General features: G+C 32.6%; 1 protein-coding gene across 2 annotated transcripts; it reads right to left on the bottom strand.

Moving 5' to 3' along the window:
* Positions 1-12,763: 12,763 nt before the first annotated feature.
* LOC128224753 (orexin receptor type 2-like) lies at positions 12,764-17,314 on the bottom strand. 2 transcript variants are annotated; one of them, XM_052934768.1, is made up of 3 exons: positions 16,375-17,314; positions 15,858-16,007; positions 12,764-12,837 (listed from the first exon to the last, which is right to left on the bottom strand). In XM_052934768.1, exons 1-3 carry the CDS (start codon positions 17,164-17,166, stop codon positions 12,820-12,822), a joined length of 960 nt encoding a protein of 319 aa, XP_052790728.1. In that variant the 5' UTR covers positions 17,167-17,314; the 3' UTR covers positions 12,764-12,819. The 2 variants fall into 2 exon arrangements, with proteins under 2 accessions (XP_052790728.1, XP_052790727.1); XM_052934767.1 differs by lacking the exon at positions 12,764-12,837 and having other exon boundaries at positions 13,705-16,007.
* Between the last annotated feature and the right edge of the window lie 7,074 nt (positions 17,315-24,388).

The raw sequence follows: 24,388 nt of genomic DNA, 5'->3' as shown, positions 1-24,388 counted from the left end.
CATAAGAACCATTGTTTTCGACATGTATTCATCCATTTTGGAATATTAAAATTAAAGAATTACTTGTGGTCAATTTTATTTTGCAGTAAGAGTTCATCTTAAATAAAGTGTTCGATATTAATAATATTGTATTTTAAGGGGGATGGTAGTTTATCGAATGTGCCGTACATTTCATTCGGTAAATCATTCATTCATGCAGCCGATATTACTTTAATCGGATGAATCGGTAGGTTGAAACAGAGGCTGGGACAATAGACAAAATATAATCTCGAACACTAATTTTGTTAATGGGTGAATTGTAATAAAAGTATGTATGTTAATAGAATGAGCAATATACTGTCCTTAATTTTAACGCAAGTAAGTCAATAGTTCCAAACTTAAAGAGACACTCGTATTCAAAATCAATACGTTATATGTGTATAACAAATATCAATTATGATTTTCAAACTACTCTTATAATAAATTTATGGAAAATATTAAATACTGATAACAAGATTGTAACCGTGTATTAGATAGCAAAGAGCACAAAAATATTTAATGATTGGTGAATGCTAACAGATTTATTGTGGTCTACTTTAGTCTCATAAGGTAGAAATACCGTGTTTTATGTTCATTTATTTTAGATCTTCCTTCATTAGAATCATTGTTTTCGAAATTGTTCATCCCTTTTGAAATATTTAGACAAAGATATTAATTGTAGTCAATCTTATTTTGGAGTAAGAGTGCATCTGTAAGGATATCTATTGAACATTTTCATTGAACGAAAGGGTAGCAAGTCATGATATTGAAAATGATAGTATTATTGGATTAAATCCCCTTGCAAACTATTCAGCACACAAATCAAAACTCATGCAAAATAGCAGAACGATATATGCAATTTGAAAGTTAAACACGTGACATGCATGCATATTTCAAAAGTATAATAATCACCCAAGTAAAATGTTACGGGTAAAAAAACGTCAAACAAATCACGTAATTGTGGCGTTTAATAACAAAAGGTAACAAAACAAACTTAATCAAGTTCAAACATCCAATGTCTTTCGTACAAAATACACACACAAAATAAACTGATGTCATATCATCAATTATACATTTGAAGTGATCGACCGATCGATTTTGCAACCTTTTCTTTTTCATCCGAACTAAACACAGCTGTTGGTGCTACCTTAGCGCCGCCCTTAGTACCGCTTTTAGCGCCGCCCTTACTGGCCTTCGCGCTTTCTTCCTGCGCTGCAGCTTTTGCTTTAGCCTCCATTCGCTCTTTACGCTTCTTCTGTCTAGCCTCTTCTTTGTTATCTGTGCTATCCTTCTGTCCAATCGCTGTAGAATATCGTACATTAGACAGTAACAAGCCGACTGTTCGGGTGAAAGGCGATATGCATGATCTGGTCAGTATATAACAACAAGATTTACACCATATGTCAATAATCAAGGTACATAGATTAATACGCGGAGTACAAATCCATATTTGTGAGAAAATCACGGGTACGAATGCACAACCTAGGTATATTGCCACGCAAACGCCGCATAGAAGTCCGTATAGTTTATACATGCAACTTGACATTGCGTTGTAGCAAAGACCGGAGAGTTCCCACACGAATTCAAACGTCTTAGGTCCCCGTTCTGGCTCACCAAAGACATTGAGGAAGGTAATTTTAACATGCGGATTTAACGAGTTTGGATCACGATTTGTTAGGTTATCCTCATGTTTGCCTCTTGTTTGTTGTTTCGGTTTCGGCTTGGCCTTTGGCTTTGGTGCTCGTAGCAGTATATCATCGTCAGAATCTGTTCGAAGCATGTTCAGTGTTGATTTGAAGTTGATATAGCTATCAACACAAGTATGTTTTATATTAAATATATGTAATTTCACTCTCTGTCAAATTAACACAACATGATTTAAGACTATATAGACACATGTGTCTCTTTATTAATCCTTTCAATCATGTTATATTTGATTTTTATAATAACTATTTAAATAAAACTCTCCGTGTTTTAAATAATTATTCCCTTTCGTAAAGTCTGAGATAATTTCTTCAGGCATGTGTTTATGACGTAAAGTTTATTGTATATGGCAGTATTGCCTTATGAGTGTTCTTTGTTTTTGAAAATGACAGATCATACCTTGTAATACAATACTCACTTTTCCATTCAAAACTATCAACCCAAAACAATAACGCTCACGAACACAGACTCGGGTGACACATCGCTTAAGCGACTATAAACAAACAAGAGCATTAGTGTAATGACTTTTAAACCATCTTTTAAAAAATATGTTCTCATTTGCAAACGAGCACTTGTATTTCATTATTAAAACATATTATAATTAAATACCTTGTGTAAACCAATTGTTAGCAGCCTTTCATCACACGAATAAATTACTTAACTAAATAATATTGCCAAATACCTCAAAGAAGCTATGAACTGGGTAGAAATATTGCACTTTTTTAATGATTATACTACAAATCTCTACCATGTGTTTTTGGTACGGATAGAAAAATCCGACCCGAGGGCACGCGCGTAAGCCGGTAACTAGGTACAGAGGGTCGGTTTTAATCTCACTAATAAACTCGTGCGACGATGTTTACTGACGTCCTAAAGCACAGTAAATTTTAATTGCTCTTGACTTCAAAGTGTTTCTCGAAAAATCTCGTTTTTACGATTATTGATTTTCAATATTACGCCTTTGATACGAGCATACGTGCATAACCCGGTGATGAGGTTTGCCGAGATACTGGCTACGCTGCGTACCTTAGAGTTTGATTCTTTAGATCCAGATTGGAAAATCATGTTATTTTCTTGGCTAAGCTAGATCCGGATGTTCTAACATACTTTTAACCTTCCATTGTTGTAAAACGTTGACGTAGATAATGAATCCTTGTACATTTTTCAAAAAAAGCGCCGGCGACGTTGTTTACTGACGTTGTGAAGCGTAGTAATTATCATTATGTCAATGTTGACATCAAATAGTTGATCTTAAACACTGGCATTTAAAGATTATTGATTTCATGTTGTATTTAAATTTCTGGTAGATATTTCATATTCAATCGCACACTGTTAAACATGTGTTCGAGTATTCAGGGTTATATAAAGGTTAGAGTATTCAGGGTTATAAAAAGGTTCGAGTATTTAGGGTTATACCAAAGCTCTAAAATTCAGGGTTATACAAAGGTTCGAATATTCAGGGTTATACAAAGGCTCGAATATTCAGGGTTATAGAAATGTTCGAATATTCAGGGTTAGACATATGCTCAAGTATTTCGGGTTATGCAAAGGTTAGAGTATTCAGGGTCATACAGAGGTTCGAATATTCAGGGTTATACATAAGCTCGAATATTCAGGGTAATACAAAAGCTCTAAATTTCAGGGTTATACAAAGGTTCGAATATTCAGGGTTATACATAAGCTCGAATATTCAGGGTTAGACATATGATCGAGTATTTAGGGTTATGCAAAGGTTCGAATATTCAGGGTTATACAAAGGTTCGAATATTCAGGGTTATGCAAAAGCTAGAGTATTCAGGGTTAAACAAAAGCTCGAATATTTAGGGATATACAAAAGCTCGAATATTCAGAGTAATACAAAACCTCGAAAATTCGGGTTATACCAAAGCTCGAGAATTCAGGGTTCTACAAAAGCTCAAGTATTCGTGGTTATACAAAGGTTCGAGAATAGAGGGTTATGCAAAGGTTCGAATATTCAGGGTTATACAAAAGCTCGCGTATTCAGAGTTATACAAAAGCCCGAAAATTAAGTGTTATACAAAAGTTCGAATATTCAGGGTTATACAAAGGTTTGAATATTTAAAGTTATACAAAAGCTCGATTATTCAGGGTTATACAAAATTTCGAATATTCAGGGTTAAACAAAAGCTCGGATATTCAGGGTTATAAAAAACCTCGAAAATTCAGGGTTATACCAAAGCTCGAGAATTCATGGTTATACAAAAGCTCAAGTATTAAGGGTTATAAAAAACCTCAAAAATTCGGGTTATACCAAAGCTCGAGAATTCAGGGTTATACAAAAGCTCAAGTATTCAGAGTTATACAAAGGTTCGAGTATTCAGGGTTATTTAAAGGTTCGAATATTCAGGGTTATACAAAAGCTCGCTTATTCAGAGTCATACAAAAGCTCGAAAATTAAGTGTTATACAAAGGCTCGAATATTCAGGGTTATACAAAAGTTCGAATATTCAGGGTTATAGAAAAGCTCAAATATTCAGGGTTATACAAAACCTCGAAAATTCGGGTTATACCAAAGCTCGAGAATTCAGGGTTATACAAAAGCTCAAGTATTCAGAGTTATACAATGGTTCGAATATTCAGGGTTATACAATGGTTCGAATATTCAGTGTTATACAAAAGCTCGCTTATTCAGAGTTATACAAAAGCTCGAAAATTAAGTGTTATACAAAGGCTCGAAAATTAAGTATTATACAAAAGTTCGAATATTCAGGGTTATACAAAGGTTTGAATATTTAAAGTTATACAAAAGCTCGATTATTCAGGGTTATACAAAATTTCGAATATTCAGGGTTAAACAAAAGCCCGGATATTCAGGGTTATAAAAAACCTCGAAAATTCAGGGTTATACCAAAGCTCGAGAATTCAGGGTTATACAAAAGCTCAAGTATTAAGGGTTATAAAAAAACTCGAAAATTCGGGTTATACCAAAGCTCGAGAATTCAGGGTTATACAAAAGCTCAAGTATTCAGAGTTATACAAAGGTTCGAGTATTCAGGGTTATTTAAAGGTTCGAATATTCAGGGTTATACAAAAGCTCGCTTATTCAGAGTCATACAAAAGCTCGAAAATTAAGTGTTATACAAAGGCTCGAATATTCAGGGTTATACAAAAGTTCGAATATTCAGGGTTATAGAAAAGCTCAAATATTCAGGGTTATACAAAACCTCGAAAATTCGGGTTATACCAAAGCTCGAGAATTCAGGGTTATACAAAAGCTCAAGTATTCAGAGTTATACAATGGTTCGAATATTCAGGGTTATACAATGGTTCGAATATTCAGTGTTATACAAAAGCTCGCTTATTCAGAGTTATACAAAAGCTCGAAAATTAAGTGTTATACAAAGGCTCGAAAATTAAGTATTATACAAAAGTTCGAATATTCAGGGTTATACAAAGGTTTGAATATTTAAAGTTATACAAAAGCTCGATTATTCAGGGTTATACAAAATTTCGAATATTCAGGGTTAAACAAAAGCCCGGATATTCAGGGTTATAAAAAACCTCGAAAATTCAGGGTTATACCAAAGCTCGAGAATTCAGGGTTATACAAAAGCTCAAGTATTAAGGGTTATAAAAAAACTCGAAAATTCGGGTTATACCAAAGCTCGAGAATTCAGGGTTATACAAAAGCTCAAGTATTCAGAGTTATACAAAGGTTCGAGTATTCAGGGTTATTTAAAGGTTCGAATATTCAGGGTTATACAAAAGCTCGCTTATTCAGAGTCATACAAAAGCTCGAAAATTAAGTGTTATACAAAGGCTCGAATATTCAGGGTTATACAAAAGTTCGAATATTCAGGGTTATACAAAAGCTCGATTATTCAGGGTTATACAAAAGCTCAAGTATTCAGAGGTATACAAAGGTTCGAGTATTCAAGGTTATACAAAGGTTCGAATATTCATGGTTATACAAAAGCTCGCTTATTCAGAGTTATACAAAAGCTCGAAAATTAAGTGTTATACAAAGGCTCGAATATATAAAAGTTCGAATATTCAGGGTTATACAAAAGCTCGCTTATTCAGAGTTATACAAAAGCTCGAAAATTAAGTGTTATACAAAGGCTCGAATATATAAAAGTTCGAATATTCAGGGTTATTCAAAAGCTCGGATATTGAGGATTATACAAAGGTTCGAATGTTCAGGATTAAACATATGTTCGAGTGTTCAGGGTTATACAAAGGTTCGAATAATTAGGGTTATACAAAGGTTGGAGTATTCAGGGTTATACAAAGGTTCGAATATTCAGGGTTATACAAAGGTTCGAATATTCAGGGTTATACAAAGGTTGGAGTATTCAGGGTTATACAAAGGTTCGAATATTCAGAGTTATACAAAAGCTCGAATATTCAGGGTTATACAAAAGCTCGAATATTCAGGGTTATACAAAGGTTCGAGTATTCAGGGTTATACAAAGGTTCGAATATTCAGGGTTAAACAAATGTTCGAGTATACAGGGTTAAACAAATGTTCGTGTATTTAGGGTTATACAAAGTCGAGTATTTAGGGTTATACAAAAATTCGAATATTCTGGGTTATACAAAGGTTTGAATATTCAGGGTTATACAAAAGTTAATCGTCTAAACATTATTTATTCAATTAAGATTTGCTGTTTAACGAGGTCAATTTTCGAACGTATAACATGGTTTCATGGGATTAAAAAAATTCGCCAAGTCTGTAATTCGATATTTATTTTCTTCGGTCCAATGCCTGCTTTTTTATGACACAACACATATAAGATATAGACTTATGTATAGCATAAGAACAAGCACTTTTGGGGGGCATAAAAGGCGTACTTTTAAATAAATGCCATTTCTTTATTTGTAGGCGGTTTAAAATCTTATGACTCATGCATGGAAAATGGAATAGTTAAACCAATTAACTAATTTTATCATTTAACAAATGGTTTGGATTGTTGCAACAAAACCGAACCTAAAACGCCAATCTATAACGCTAAATGACACTGTCTGCCTATCAATATCGCCCAACGATTTAAGCATTTTATAGCAATTAACCGATTATATGATTTGGCATTTGCAATCGGTTACAGAATATTTCATTCATTTGGAGTAATAAATAATGCAAAGTGGAGGATGGGTGTATTCCCTTATGGAACACGTTTGTATTCCCAATGCAATTCGCTACCGGGAAATAGAGACAAGAGAATGTCCATTCTATCAGTTTAAGTTTAATTTTACGCTCAACACATACAAAATGCAGAATGTGGAAACAAATGGTATACAAATGTTCAACCTGGCTGTTTTTTTTTATTACAGCTAACAAAAATAAATTAAAACTTAAGTGAATGAAAATAAGTACTGTTCTAATTCAGATATTTCATAGAAATAGCTCTCGTTAAAACATTATAAGCGAGACAAGCAAATGTATTATGATAATCTGTTTATCATTGCAAAATTTACTTGGCATATTTCGAATGGGGACAACCATAGCCTCAAAATTGGTAAATTACCGAATGATAAGCCTATATCTTTATATACTGTTACAGTATTAACCTAAAGGCACGGATTTTCTTAATTCCTAGCTTCTAACTATTACTTGAAAAAATTTAGCTATTGCAATGAATTGTAAATAAGCATTTTACCAACGAACTGATTAGTTAGTAATGTGTTCTTAATGTAGCCTAGTAGATTTTTTTTGAGATTACTAGAATTGAGGATTGCGAAATAGTAGATTCACAAATGAACATTATTACTAATGCAATATTCTATTTAGAGACAGAAAACTGTTACAGGATGTTTACAATCTTTTTTCTAACATGTGCCCATGTGTAAAGTTGCATAAACATTCAAAAAGTCTTCTACAAGATATTATATCATGAAAAAAGCGTGAAGCGTGATGTTACGCCACACATGTGACTCTAAATATCCCCAATGTATTAAAATGTCATGTACTATAGCAACGGTTACTTTTCATGTTATTTCTATGTATTCGTTCATGCCGAATTAATAAGTTGAACTTTTTACAGTATTTCAAGCATAACTCATATAAATTGGGCCGATTGTTCAGAACTTGTTTAGAAGTGAACTTTTTGAAGATGTGCTCAAATATTTAAATAGAAACAAGTTCGGATGAAACAGAAGTGTTTCAAATCGTGTTAGTTATACAGCAGAAAGAGTATTCTTCAAACTTCCACAGCTGTAACGATTTGAAATTGAGCAACGAGTTTGTATATCGAGAAATGGATTTTTTATCAAAATATTTTATTTAAGCATTTACGCTTCGTACCGATTTAGGCAAAAATGAGCCACATATGATTCCGTTACGTAGATATAGTAGCGGAAAAGATCAGTAAATTTATATTGATATGGACCTAATTGCTCGACAGATCGTTAGTCCAATATAACAGACAAAAGCGATGACCCGGCTTCGATTCCCGGGCTGGGCGCATGTAAGTTTGAGCCGGACAAGTCTGTTTCCTCCATGTTCTTCGGATTTTTCACAAGACCACACTCTCGCGTATCATCGTGCCAACGAAGGGGATTAAAATAAACTTGATTTATTTTATCTATATATGTTTAAACTTAGATCAAATTATGACATGATGGTTTTCTAAAATGACGATGCTTCGTTTTATATTCACGACTTGCGGACTTTGACATTTTAGAAATTCGGCGAATAAACCAATCGCCAACCGCTTTTGGAACTGCTAAGCTTGTAAATATTTTTGGACCACCAAAGTCACCTACAGTAGATGAATACTTGATTAAAACACAGTAACTCCTCATTTAAGCATTTATATAAGAATAATCAAATACCAACTGTAGTAAGCATTACAAGCAAATACATGTTTGAAGAATAAAATGTTTGCAAATTACATAGAACCCGCATAAATACGTCCTATATAATAGGAAATGTACAGTTAGTAACATAAACAATGCATCTATTACTTGCCTTCGGCAAATAGTTAAATTAACAATAAAAAAATATTCTCCAATTTACATTCAGTGACGCCAAAAAAATGTCTTTGTATTCATACTCAAGACATTTTCAGACTCATTTTTAAAAAGAAAAATGCGGATACAACTCTATTAATAAATTCTGCAACGGGAGTACAAAAATCGATATTAAGATAAATGAATAACAGTAACTTATATAATCATAAGTTTTTCATATGACATACATATTAATACATACAATTAATTACTAAACATGTCTGCATTTATGCAATTATTACACACATTACAATAAAGATTGAAATCACAAATACAAAACGAGTATGAAGTTAATAATATGTAGCAATGACAATTTCTATATCGACATAGACACAGTCTACCATTCAGTAAGTGCCCCGATTAGATTGTAAGTGGGCAAACTTCACTGACATAGAAAAACATTGGCTACATTACTCTTGTTCTTTGTGTACCCCTATTTATCGTCCCACCCAAAAGACGATAAGAATGTTGGTGGTGTCTTATATAACTGGTTTCCATGGATTTTCGCAAAAAATGACTCGTTCCAAGACAAAAAAATAAAAAAGTTGTCAAAACGTTCAATCTGTGAGAGTGCAGCTTTAAATGAATGGCCGGTATCATATTAACACGCTTTCCGCAACCGCGCCAGTATAACGCATTTTTATTTCATCATAATCCATATGCTCCCAATGAAATAAATAAAATCGTATCTCTAGCTATAAAGGTAATCTAATTTTATTTCAATAGTCGCAGTTGCCTACACAATTTCAATTATAAAAGTTTGATATGGCTTTATTATAATGTATCATGCATAATTAACGTTCAAACTAAACACGGACAAGTGAAATAGTTTATTCTTCACCTGCTTTGCTTTACAATTTACACAAATCAATGCCACGTGTCTAAACATTATAATTTTCAAAAGAAATAGTTTCATGACTTTAAACAGTAAAACTAATATTTATGAATAATAAATAGACTATAGATCAAAAGAACTAATTAAATAAATTCATTCAGTCAAAACTAATATGTATGAGTAATAAATAGTATATAGATCAATTTTTAACATAGGCAGTGAGGAAAAAAACTGCATAAAGTTAAGTCACAATGTTAATTAATGTATTTCTAATAACAAATGCCTCCTTCATATATTTACAAACATTTATAACCTCCAACCTATCAGTTGAAGTAAGCATATTATGGAACTTATATACAGATGGATTAACATAATACAAACGTTTAATGTACTTTTTTCGTAATTGAGTATAACAACGACAAATGCAAATAAAGTGGTATTCATCTTCTATATCGTTAGTATTACAACATAAGCAATAACGCTCATTGCGAGGTAAATTAATACGAGCATACCTTCTTGTCTGAATTCTTAAAGGGTGTACAGAAACCCTTAATCTAACAAAATACAATCGTAGAGTTCTAGGTACAATATCTAGATAATGCTCATAATCTAAAGTGGGTTTAAACACTCTATACATATCTAAAACTGGACTATTACTAGCAGTTACACACCATTCTTGGTTGAATGTATTTACGATTCTACTTTTAAATTCACTAATGAATGTATTTACATGTATCGCATTGGGATTATCAAACACATATGCAAAACCATAATTATTTAACAAAGTTTTCACATTTGAAACCCAGTTGGTATAACCCTTATTATTGTTATCATCAAGTGCATGATTATACATAGACTTCAGAATAATATTATTGCTATTAACAATTTCAAACCAGTACTTTATAATGCGTACATATCTATTAATATATAGAGGATATCTTCCTAGTTCGCCATATACAGCAGCATTACATGTATTAAATTTCACTTGTAACAATCGTTTACAAAATTTCAAATGGATTAACATGTTTATACTCTTAAAAACTAGTTTTCAAATTCCAAAATATTTTGAAGATGTCTATATCTTCTTACAATATGATAAAAAAGTAACCATTTTAATAAACATTGATAGCAGCAACTTTTTTGATTATGATATTATGAGGACCGATTCCTAAGAAAGCAATTTTTCGAAAAACTTATGCAATTATCAACTATGCAAAGTCCTGCATGAAATACAGGATATATAAGTAGATCAAATTTACAACAAATGAACAATGGAAAACAGCACACCACAATTTCATCAAGTAAAAAAGGTTTAGTTTAAAAAATAGAATCATTATAGAAAGAGATTCAGGTAGCTGAACATGTTGAACTTTTTAAGTCAAATGTGTTTTGGAATGCATAATTTTAATGCCAATGGAGCAACTCTTCAAATACCTCAGCTAATTGTATATTGTAACAGTTTATAACATGTCTGAATGAACTGGACGTTTCCTTTCATGAATTGGCAATTTTCCATCGACCCTGTTCATTTGGCAGTTTATGGTTTCGTAATATTATTAGTATCAAATGTTTTGTCAAGTGAGACGGTATTGGCTGTACATAGTTTGATTGAGGAAGTTTTACTCTAATATATTTAAAGAAGTTGCTTACGTATGAAATGTCTAAGGTAGAATGCCATTGTTGAGTAAATTCATTATTTTAGTTTTTGATTTGAAGCCATCATTAATCATTAACTACTCTGAAAGCTTTGACATATACTATTTGACAGAAAAAACAAGTTCACATAAAATAGACTTAATATTTCCAATGCAGTCAGATATTACTAAGTTTTCCGAAACCAAGTCATTCAAAAGTAAAACCATTTTGGAGTTAAACTTAGTAGTAGTTTCATTGTCATTATAATTTTTTTATTATCCTTGTCCACTTTGAAATCAATCTCGTTTTAGTACGAACCTACAAAAGTAAAATACTAAAGTTAAACAAATATCATGCATAATGGTGTGATTTTTTTCATTTCGAATATATATATATATATATATATATATATATATATATATATATATATATATATATATATATATATATATATATATATATATATATATATTTATATATATATATATATATATATATATATATATATATATAAATTCTTAAAACTGATATGTTTACAACTATGTAGACAATTGATATGACCATAGCAAAGTCACACAAAATCGGTTATACTGATTATAACGCTGCAACGGTTGTTAGAGTTGTAAAATGAACACGACAAATAAACCATACAAACCTGCCGGATCTTGCTAGACATTGCTAATATTTTCCTAAGACGGACCCTATGACGGTGTAAGTGACAATAGATAAGTCCATAGCATATGTTGACAATTACTACAGACACAATGAACGTACTGGCGTATACATATCTATAGATATAAAGATAGAAAGCTCCAAAGAAAACGTTTGTTTGACACATTGTCCTATGAACAATAAGATTTCTGCTGCCGTTCAACCCAGCATTGATTCCTGACTCTGTCGTTTGATTGGATGAATAATTGAAGGTAGATCTAACTGAGTGTCGTTAGCAGTATTGAAAATAGTCTGCGTACCGTTCAGCGACATATTTGTTTCATCACTAATGTATATAGTTTCAACACTGTAGTTTAATGAAGTCAAAACGCCAAATGTTCCAGCCAGAATCACAACACAAACAACTGTACCTTTCGAACGAAAAACGGTATTGCCATTCAAAAAAGAATGACATATACATAAATATCTGTCAATTGCTATAACGGCAATCAAAAAAACTGAAAATTGAACATTGCTTACTACTAAAAACATAAAAACCTTACACAAAAAATCGTATGGAAGCTCATACGAAAGCAGTTCTGTGACAATCGTGAAAGGAATCAAAGTTAATGAAGTAAATAAATCCGTTGCAGAAGTGTCATTATAAAGAAGGTAGCCGAAGTCCTCTTTCTGTGATGATAGATTAATAACACCGTACAATTGCCTATAACTGTAAACAGAATAAACAATTGTGTTGTTTAGTGTCAGACAAACGTGTAGAAGGAAATATTTTATTTCTATTATTTATTTATTACTTTACATTACACGAATGGAATAACATTGTATTGTCATCAAGTTTAACATACCAGGCACAGAATTGAACCCGGACATTTGTAAAGTCTTTATGTTAACTGTCGTGAAAGATTCACGATAATGATATTTATGCCCAAAAGTCAAATTGAAGAATAGCTGTGTGGCATCACGTTGCAACCGGTATCGTTTCTTTAAGGTCCCTCATGTTTCTGAATAAAAATAGTTTACACAGAATTGCATCTGAAATTACTTCTTTGATCGTTATTTTACTCAATTTTATCGAAATTGCAGAACAAAGTAAGTATAAAAAAGTATTTTGGTTTTAGTGGGATGCAAAACCACACCGGAAACGTCAAGAAAAAAATAGAATACAGTCGCATTAACCACTAGGCCATAAGAACTTTTACAAAAGTGATGGATGTTTTGACTTTTTAACAATTCATTGATAACATCACATGACCATTTCATCAAACAATCACGTAACAACGAATCGCACAAAGCTTTTATTAACGATAATGAATAGAATTGTCTTCAAAGACGAGCAAAATAAAATTTGCTAATGGGTTCCTGCTATTTGTATCTTATTTTTAACACTCCAGATGATTTCCACACTTTATTTTGTCATTTAAAAAAGATCATAGTGTGTTTTTATATATTTTCTCTATTTTTAATGGTAAATAAAACCTTGACTTATTTTCAACGGTCTATGATCGAACGTGCGGAGAATTTATCAAAAGTAAAAATAGCAACGCTGCATTACATCCCCTTGGCGTGATGCAAAAATACGATTTTTAGAGTGTTGTAAGAATATATGTAGCCCCAAAACACAATTTAATCCAACCAGTAAATAACACCATCAATTGATTAAACTACAGTGATAACCTTCCATTTTGATAAGCTCCCACTCCCCCCAAACCTAAACCCCGCCCCAAACCGGTTACCATTTATAAGTCTTTTGTAAATTATAAAACATGTGTCTTGAATGTACAAAAAAACACAATACAATTCATTCCAATTCAATACTTTATTACATCCAATAATAAAGAAAATAAATAGAAAATGAGGAAAACACATACAAACGAATTGATGAATAAACGTACATAGAATGATAGGATGTATAAAAAACATTGTTAAATGATTAAATATGAAACAAATATACGAGGTGTATAATGTGATAAGTACTTTTACGAAATGAAACAGAATGTATTTGGAACGAGCGCAGGATGAATGATGTTTACAATAGACGAGAAAACATTATATTAGATTTGTTTTAATATATAGTCAATAAACAGTGTACATAAGTGAGTCACGTAAGTTGCTTGAACGACTAGAATATATATTGCAATGATGTATCGAAAAAATGCTCCCAAAGAATTCGTTCCAATGGACAATCGTATCTATATTCATAAAAGTTATCTGATTTTATTCCAATCGACTCAATTCTTTCTACAATTTCAGTTATAAATATTTGATATGGCTTTATTATAAAGTCTCACGTGCGATAAACTTTTAAATTAAACAAGAGCAAATGAAAACTTTATCCTTCGCTTGCTTTCCTTAATGACAGTGCTTTTCAGCATTTCAGTATATGACAGTATTCGTATAATTTAGTTGTTCCAGCCAAACAGGTCTGGTGTTGATCAACATTCACGAAAATCGTTTAATTTTCGATAGCGAGTATGCAAGCACATAATAAAGACCAATCGATAAGTCTTTAAATAACATGTTTATACTATTTGTTTTCAAATTCCAGAAGATGTATATAGTTTCTTATAATCTATGCAATCCGATAAAAAATAACCGTTTTTAAATAAACATCGAAAGCAGCATATTTTTTTATTTCGATAGAAAATGCATTCCTTAGAAAGAACTTTTCTAAGAAGAACTTTATATATAAAATACTTGCATATTCTTGCATACAATAAAGGATACAAAAGCAAATTAAATTTACAACAAATGAACAATGTAAAACAGCTAACCACAATTTCATAAAGTCAAAACAGGTTTAGTTTAAAACAATTAAGAAGCATTAAAGAAAAAGATTTTGTAATCTGAACATATTGACCTTTTTAAGTCAAATGTGTTTTGGAATGCCTAATTTTAAGAATTATGATGGAGCAAGACTTAAATACTTCAGCTTGTTGTAAATTTGTAACAGTATATATGTATTATGAACTTAAATGACGCGAAATCTCACCCATGTCTGAACAAACTGGACGTTTCCTGTCATGAATTGGCAATTTTCCATCGACCCTGTTCATTTGGCAGTTTATGGTTTCGTTATATTGAAAATATCAAATGCTTTGTCAAGTGAGGCGGTATTGGCTGTACATAGTTTGATTGCGGACAAACTTCTTTACAAATACGTTATTAAAGGAATGCTAGAAACAAATATTAATCATGTGTGTCCGGTAAGGATAGAAAAATCTGACCCAAAGGCACGCTGCGTAATCGGTAATTCGGCAAGCCTTGTTACCTGGCAACGCAGGTGCTCTCGGGTCGGATTTTCCTATCAACACCGAGAAAACATAACAGATATTATTAATCTGGACTGTAGCGTATTAAAAACAACAATATATATATAAACACATGAGAAAAAATATGCGGCAAATCATTGCGATCGAAAACATATATTTCAGCAACAAAGACCTACTTGAGAGGGATTAGGACGTTGTAGCGTTAGTAAAGCAAACTGTATTTTAGAAATAAGAAATTAGAAGGACAACTGGCTTGCAAGCTCGCGCAACAAAACCCTATAATTCGCGACGGTTAGTAACATTGCTGGCAGTATTGTAGTGAATACAAATTCCCTTTTCCCTTTTCACTCAGTATCTTTATTTCGCATGTAGTCTAGACCAGGTTATTACCTGCTGCTATTGTTCTTTATTTGTGTGTGAGTTTTTCAGTGTTAAAAACTGCATTACTAAACAATTATGAAGTCATTAAACATGTTCTTGTAGTCTTGTACCAAGTTAATATCATAAACATTCAAAATTTATAAGGATAATAGGTTGTTCTACTAGCAGCATTTGAGAAGCAGCCTTTTGATATCTTGCCTGAAATCCTTGCTCATAAAAGCATAAATAATGGGATTAGTCGCATGATTTATCAAGTATAAATAGAATACGCATAAATTAAAATCAATGAGTTCAAACGACATTAGCCATGCGGGAAGATACGTTGCTAAAAAAAGAACCGTAACAATGAATAGCATGAACGCAGTTCTCACGTTCATGAGCAATACTGACGTTCTTTCTGTTGTCAGTTTCTTATGTTTAGGTTCATTTTCTGTCGTACTTTCTTTCGCCGGGCTTGGCACACTGCTTCCTATGCATGGTGAATTTTTGCTACAAGCAACGGCTTCTCCAATTCTCTTTTTCTGAAAGAACATCATATGCATTTACCAAATAGTTGAGCACCGTTTATCAGCTAAAAAGGGTTGAAATAGGCTTACCATTCAACAATATATCACATCAAACGAAAGGAATACAATTTTGAGTCAATAGCATGCTTTGAAAATTCGTATCGGTTATGAGTTAGGTAAGTAGAGCCATTTTCTTGGAAACATTTTCATGTTTTATAGGTGAATGGATTTTCTGATATAAATTCTTAAAACTGATATGTTTACAACTATGTAGACAACTGATATGACCATAGCAAAGTCACACAAAATCGGTTATACTGATTGTAACGCTGCTACGGTTGATAGAGTTGTAAAATGAACACGACAAATAAACCATACAAACCTGCCGGATCTTGCTAGACATTGCTAATATTTTCCTAAGACGGACCCTATGACGGTGTAAGTAACAGTAGATAAGTCCATAGCATATGTTGACAATTACTACAGACACAATGAACGTACTGACGTATATATATCTATAGATCAAACGATAGTAATCTCCAAAGAAAACGTTTGTTTGACACATTGTCCTATGAACAATAAGATTTCTGCTGCCGTTCAACCCAGCATTGATTCCACAATTTGTCGTTTGGTTGGATGAACAATTGAACGGTAGATCTAGCGGAGTGACGTTAGCAGTCTTGAAAATATTTTGCCTACCGTTCAGCGACATGTTTGTATCATCACTAATGTATATAGTTTCAACACTGTAGTTTAATGAAGTCAAAACGCCAAATGTTCCAGCCAGAATCACAGCACAAACAACTGTACCTTTCGCACGAAAAACGGTATTGCCATTCAAAAACGGATGACATATACATAAATATCTGTCAATTGCTATAACGGCAATCAAAAAAACTGAAAATTGAACATTGTTTACTACTAAAAACATAAGAACCTTACACAAAAAATCGTATGGAAGCTCATTCGAAAGCAGTTCTGCGACAATCGTGAAAGGAATCAAAGTTAATGAAGTAAATAAATCCGTTGCAGCAAGTGTCATTATAAAGAAGGTAGCCGAAGTCCTCTTTCTATGATGATAGATGAATAACACCATACAATTGCCTATAACACCACAAAGCGTAAATGCTGAAAGCATACATGCTAAAGCTATGAATTTAGCACTTATCATCATTAGTCGAATTTTGAATCCGCAAGTTATATATAAGACGTTGTGGAGCACAAAATATTTCCAAATAAATGAGAAAAAATATTTCTAACCCTCTCTTATCTAAAGCCCTAACGGTATTCTGTTTTAATAATCAAAAAACGATGCCCTCATTGGTTGTTGTCTTGCCAATGAACAAATATTTGAATGTGGAACTCGACTGATTTATGCCTAGCTGCCGTTGTATAAAGTATATTGATTAGTCACACTTGTTCTGTAAGGCCAAAAGACTGAAGTCAGTAATTTATGATACTTCGGAAACGATAATTCTGATAGTGTTTTTATCGTGAAATACAGACTTAAATTCATGGTAGATCAAAATGAACATGTTGGACTGTTTTAGCGTTTGTCGTGAATAAATAACACTGCGTTTGAACTTTGGTTAAAATTCAATATAATTGATAATATCAACATTGTGAGAGAGAGGCATGTAAACCGACACACAAAATAAAATGCCTCATCTCGGCTTACTCACAATTGCTGCTGAGTATTTAAAACATAACGCGTGTGGCGGCGTTTATTATAACGTCTTCATTTGGCCCCAAACTTGCCATAGTGGAGTTGACATACAAAGACATAAACTTTTCTAAAGCTTTTATGTATTCCTTAATTAACACAAAGTATCCTTAAATGTATTATTTAAATTCAGTCACAAATCCAGATAGTAAACAACAATCCAATTTCTTTTCGTATAAAATAAAGATTGCTCACATATTATATCCATCATAAACTGCTACATTGTAAGTGCAGAAAGATCCAATGTTGATTTATCTCGATCAAATATAAATAGCACGTCTTTAGATACTAAGTATCCAAGCTTGAAATGCACGGGCATTCCGAGTTACATGATATTCAGTGATAACGAAGCAGACACAGGTAGTGCGAAGGCGATGCTTATTTACGATTTAAACATTAGCACAGCAATGACGTATAGTATAGGTTTAACGTGTGAAATTTTAGTACATTATTAACGGAGCGAGTAAACCATTGTAAGCGTTACATACACAATATTTGATGCATATAGTCAAATGTAACCCTCGCGACAGTTCGCGACAACGCGGTTGACCATTCAGATTAATAAACCCAGACAGTGAGAATAATTTGTACTCACTATCAAATATTTTAACTGTAAATATAGCTAAATATTGTGTTGTTTGGTATCAGACCAACGTGTAGTAGGAACTATTTGTTTTTATATGACTTACATAACACGGGAGAACAATATTGTATTGTCATTTAATCCAATATACCAGGCACAGAGTTGAACCCGGACATTGGTAAAGTCTTTTATGATGATGAAATTTATGCCCCAAATCAAATTGAAAAATAGCTGTATGGCATCACGGTGAAACCAGTATCGTTTCTTTAAGGTCGCTCATGTTTCAGAATAAAAATTAGTTTCCCCGGTATTGCATCTGAAAACACTTCTTTTATCATTATTTTACTCTATAATATCGAACTTGCAGAAAAAATACAATTATAGTATAAAAGAAGTAGTTTGGTTTAAGTGGGTTGCAAACCCACACCGTGAGAATACAGTGGCGTTAACCACTAGGCCGTAAGAACTTTTACAAAAGTGGTGGATGTTTTGACCTTTTGATAACACCACATGATCATTTCATCAGCAATCACGCTACAACGAATCGCGCCAAGCATTTATTAACGATAATGAAAAGTGTTGTCTCCAAAGACGATATTTGAGCAAAATAACATTTGCTAATGAGTTCCTGCTACTGGTATCTCATTTTTACAAAACCTTGGGCGGATCTCATTAAAACACACCGGTAATCGTCTTGAAATATCTCGTCCTCGGGAAAGAGTCACTGTTTACTGATAAGTCCCAAAGGTGATACATTCAACTTGTACTGTTGATAGAAGCAGATTGTTAAAGGTATTCCAATTGGAACCGGTGATTTGTAATACACTCGACGACTTTGATTGTACGCATTATATTATTAGTGCCATAGGCAAGTTCTTACAGCTGCCTATGGGGATTGATGACGAACATTATAATGAATTATGTAGTATTGCTTGTTTCCTGATTCATACTTCAGGGCTTCCATTGAAAGCTGTTGATGCACAGAGGGCATCGTAAATTAAATTTACAAATATCAGGCTTGTTTAGTACTGTATGGACGTGCTCGCATACCGTCTAAATCCCAAATAGAATTATTGGCTTTCATTGACAGTTCGGAAGCAGAAGTCCAATATTTACTGATCTTTATATTGCTTTAAACTGTGTTCATGATTAGTTCTAGTGTGTATCATCTAAATGCTATTTAACACCAGTTCATAGTGTGTTGCTATGTCATTTAATATTAATATAATGGTTCGACTTTTACCGCTGAACTAGGGAAGTCAAAGCCGTGGTTCGTATTAACCGTCCAATAACTGTGCGGTTATGATCAACAAAGACGCATTCTTCCTATACTTGTACTGTTCATAGTATCCATATATAACGATGGCTCCAGTATGATTCAATACAGTTTAATCTAAACACTGAAATAAAACAGAAAACACTATTTTTAAAAATGCAACATCACATTTAGTAATTGTATACTTATAATATGTTTACATATGTTAAAAAGTAGACTTATCTCATACGGTATCTTTAATTCCTATTTAATCATTTAACATTTTTTTGTTTACGTCAAAATATGTACGTTTATTCATCAATTCGTTTTGTATGTGTTTTCCTTCCTTCATCTGTTTATTTTTTATTCACATATCTCCATGCTTGGAGGCAATAAAGTATTGAATTGAATTAAATAGTATTGATTGTTTGTTTTTGTACATTCGAGACACATGTTTTACTATTAACAAAAAGCATATAAATGGTAACGGGGTCAGGGGTGAAGCTTGGGTTGGGGTGAAGTGGGTGCTTATAAAAATGGAAGGTTAAATTGATTGAGGGTGTTATTTACTGGTTGGTTTAAATTAAAGCTCTGATCAAATTGTGTATATTTGCCAAACAATATTTGCCTGTTACGCGTGTAGCCATATCGGGGGAAGGGTTAGGACATTCGAAGCTCTCATTTAATGGGTCGAATTTTGGCGCTAATTGAGAGTTTTGCAATAATTAGCGTCGAATTTCGAAATTATCGTTGTTTATAAACGACGTAAATGACACCTGGTTGGATACATGGATACAATAAACGAAATTACATAAACTCTGGAACCTTTTGCTATTCTATTGTTCCACATGTTAATTGAAGCAGCATTGATTTTTTCCTTTGCTTCTGAAATTGACATGTGGAACACTAGAATAGCAAATGTGTTAGTTCCATTGTACAGCTTTTTTTATATTAACTATTTAACCTTTATGTTGGTATTAATAGGCACTTAACTATATGACTTGACTGTCATCCAAAATGCACCACAACAAATGATTTTAGTAATATTAAAAAAAATTCTCACGAGGGGATTCCCCTGGTCAACTACAAACTTTAAAGATTTAAATTTAATTTTCATTCAGAACTAAAACGGACCATAAGTAAGTCGAAACAATATACTTGTTTATAATATTTATGCAAAAAGCTAATGAAACAAGCTCAGTAGCAAAATGTTTAAACATAAACCCGGTTTAATGGCACTGTGCAAACGCCAAAGACATAGAACACAAAATCACAAACAAGAAACATAGAAGAACAGCACAAACTCCACAAACAGCACAGTGCATATATACTATATATAAAAAATAGGTATGTTTATCAAGAATTGTTAGGTACCGCCTTGGAACGGTCAGTAATATGACTTTAATATTATTGGCTTATGTAGATAAATATTGACAATTTATATAGCATAGATCTTCTAGAGGGGATTTCCAAAGTTACTCTCACAACTTTAAATCTTAACTCCGCCGCCCAGTACCTTAAGTATACGTAGGTTACTTTCGGAGCAATGGTATCGCTCTTAGGGAGAACTTGATACATCCTGAATTTGCTTTTTCTCGCCATTTGGCCATTGATGAAAATGATAATATAAAACTATAAATAGAATTTAGTCACCTCTGTGTCAAATTCAACCCCCCTCCCAGAATTTTGAAGCTATGAACTAGAAAAGTTAGCGTACCTTGAAACATAATAATGTTTGTCCCTGCAGTTATTGACAGACATACAACAACTTTAAAACAATAACGTTCAATTTGTTGCAATGCTTATTAATATTCACAGAAAAAGGAAGTTACTTGCGTAAGAAAGACAGTAACTCTGATGAAGTAGCCCCGCCATTACAAATAGGCACTATAAAGAAGCAAGTTACAACTGTCTGGTACGATAACTCAGTGCTGTCTCTTAGAACAGGTTGCCGGCTAGAATGGACAGGTCATAGGACAATATGGCCGGTCCTAATTAGGATAACTAGATGAATATAAGATAAATTGTTTAAACATTGTTACGCATTTATAATTTAATACAATTATAATTTCTTCAATGCATTTGCCTAATATTTACACAAACGTTGTAAACCCATTGAGGGAGAATTGGAGTAATGAAAACATTTGGAATTATCGGTGCTTTGTGCAAGGAGCCTGGAAAAATCAGATGATATTTCATAGAAATTTGTAGTAATCGTATCATTTTGCATAGACATTTGAAATTATCAGAATACTTTACTGGAAACTGAATAATTAGAATCAATTTTGATTAGCAGTCAGTTGCCATGATAGAAGCTCATATATGTACATACATGGTAGTAAAAACAGGAAGAAAAGACAACATTAACTTTAATTTTTAAGTTTACGTATAAATCGGAAACAAATGAGTTCAATTGAGCTGTGACATTTGTACATTACAGGTCAATCATCTCAAATGGAAGTTTTACGCGAACTCTCAACTAGAACTAAACAGAGCTCCATATAACGACTAATTATCGTATACTACGTAAATACTTAATAAAATTGTTACCAAGAAAGTGCATATATTTCATTCAATTAACAATACTGAAAACGAAACAAATACAAATTTGGGTCAATTGTTCAGGACTTAGTTAATTAACAAGGTTGTTATATTTTTAAGGTTGTCTCCTGTTTTGTATCTACAAATATTTCGGATTAGTTAATATTTGAAAGTTACCAACATTGGCGTTAAAAATGTTGTTAACTTAAACCAAGTTAGGAAAAATAGCATAGCTAAATAATGAACTTAGTTCATAAAAGTCTATGTGCCATTGTTCAGAACTTGGTTTAAGTTAACAACATTTTTAACGCCAATGTTGGTAACTTTCAAATATGCTAAAGGGGTTTTACATTGGGTATGCTTTCTGTGTATTCGATATGTCGAAAGCTTTTGCATGCCCTTGTGCTTGGAACGTACAGACATAGCTAGGATTTGTATTATAACATTGCAGTAGCAGACATTTGTTCTTGTTAAGTATGCCGTTGATATATGCAAACTTATATTTCAATTGAAATGATCACCAATGGAAACTCAGAGAAGTATTCACTGCATACACGTCAAAACGTTTTAGAAATTAACACATCATTGGCAAAGATAATAAATTGTTTGTTTCCTGTTCATTGCCCATGTTTGTTCTTTTCGGAGCCTCAAATGTAACCATTGTAACCAAAACAAGATATTGGGGTACTGGACTAACGCCTTTACTGTTTGATAAGCACATCAGCCGAACATTCCAAAACAAAGTATAATTTATTAGACTAAAATAAGTTGTATTCACAGATATGGTTACATGACCAAACATTATGTATCACTTCGCCATACTTCAAAAATACGACACAACTGCAAGAAAGAGGAAGACCTCGGTCTAGAATATTTTACAGGTATGATCTAAAATACGAGCTGCGATGAATAGTTCAACCTTTCTGATTACTAAATCCTGGGACAATACAATATTGGTGCCAGACCAAAGTAAGCAAGTGCAAAACGATAGTGTTCAAGTTCGTCAGAATGTTGCCAGAAGAGCATTGCATTTCGATATGTGTATACCAGCTCTTTCATCATATCATCTGGAACATCGATTGTGTTCTTTGAGGGACTTATTTATGATGGTATAAATATCATCGTCAACAACAGCTGTTGTATACGATGACATAGATTCGACGAATAGTAGAATTGAATCACTTTTTTATTACAGGAAAAATTTGTATACAGCAACTTTGATTTTACTATTGTTTAATCTTTATACTTTTCATGTTGTTTTTTTCTGCGAAATTGTCTTTACTGTTATTATTTAAAACCTACTAGCGGAGAGTGTTGGGGGCTGGACATTTTTTACCTTCCTACCATATATTCCTTTGTTAAAACATGGTCTTCGTTGCGGTGATATGCCAGGAATTTGTTAATGCGGGCAATTAGTGTTATGTTTAAGTCAACTGTAATTGACGGAAAACTACATAATAACGCATAAACAATGGTATTTAAATCCTTCTCGACACGATGTAGCCTTTCGGATGCAAAAGAAAAAGGTTAAACCCATTATTCCCATTCTTCAACGGAATTAGATAAATTGTAAACATACATAATATATTATTAATTGGAAAATTACATCATTTTTATACATTATTTGTAATATTGTAATTTGTAATTGTTTTTGCATTAATAACTTGTTATCAACTTTTGTATAGTATCATGTTCCAATAGCTACACATAGTAAAAGTTAAAATATGCAAACTTTATTTATTTATTTAAAGCTTCTTATCTGAAATAGTTTTAATATTAGTATGTACTATATTGATAAAACTTTTTTCACTAAATATATATCCCATATCGGGTCACCTTCTAACCACGTAACGCACATATCACGTCAACAACCTGTTTACATGTTTCATGTATTCATAGGAATATTCATCGGATTCAGAAAATAGACTCCATTTTGTATAAACTGGTAACGTAATATAGAAAAAATATGCGGCATAACCAGAACATCGAGATAACAGAGTTCGACATAGCGTGTCTCGACTTTATTTATTAACCAAACTACATGTTTTGTCAATAGTTTTACATTCAAAAACAAAATCTGGTATGATTCATGTGTCAGGGTATGTTGAATGTTATTTTATTTTTTTCCTAGAGGCCCTAATTAATATCGCTCACCTATCCTCAAACCGCTTTGAAGAAATAAACGAATTGCACAGAAACTACACATTCAAACTCAATAATAAGTGCATTGTTCTTTAAAATGGCTGCATCCAAATAATATGCACACTTGGTCAGCTGACTTTACGATAATTTTA

The sequence above is a fragment of the Mya arenaria genome, chromosome 17, assembly GCF_026914265.1.
Source record: "Mya arenaria isolate MELC-2E11 chromosome 17, ASM2691426v1".
NCBI classification, from domain to species: Eukaryota; Metazoa; Mollusca; class Bivalvia; order Myida; family Myidae; genus Mya; species Mya arenaria.
This window is presented reverse-complemented; position numbering and strand designations above follow the sequence as displayed.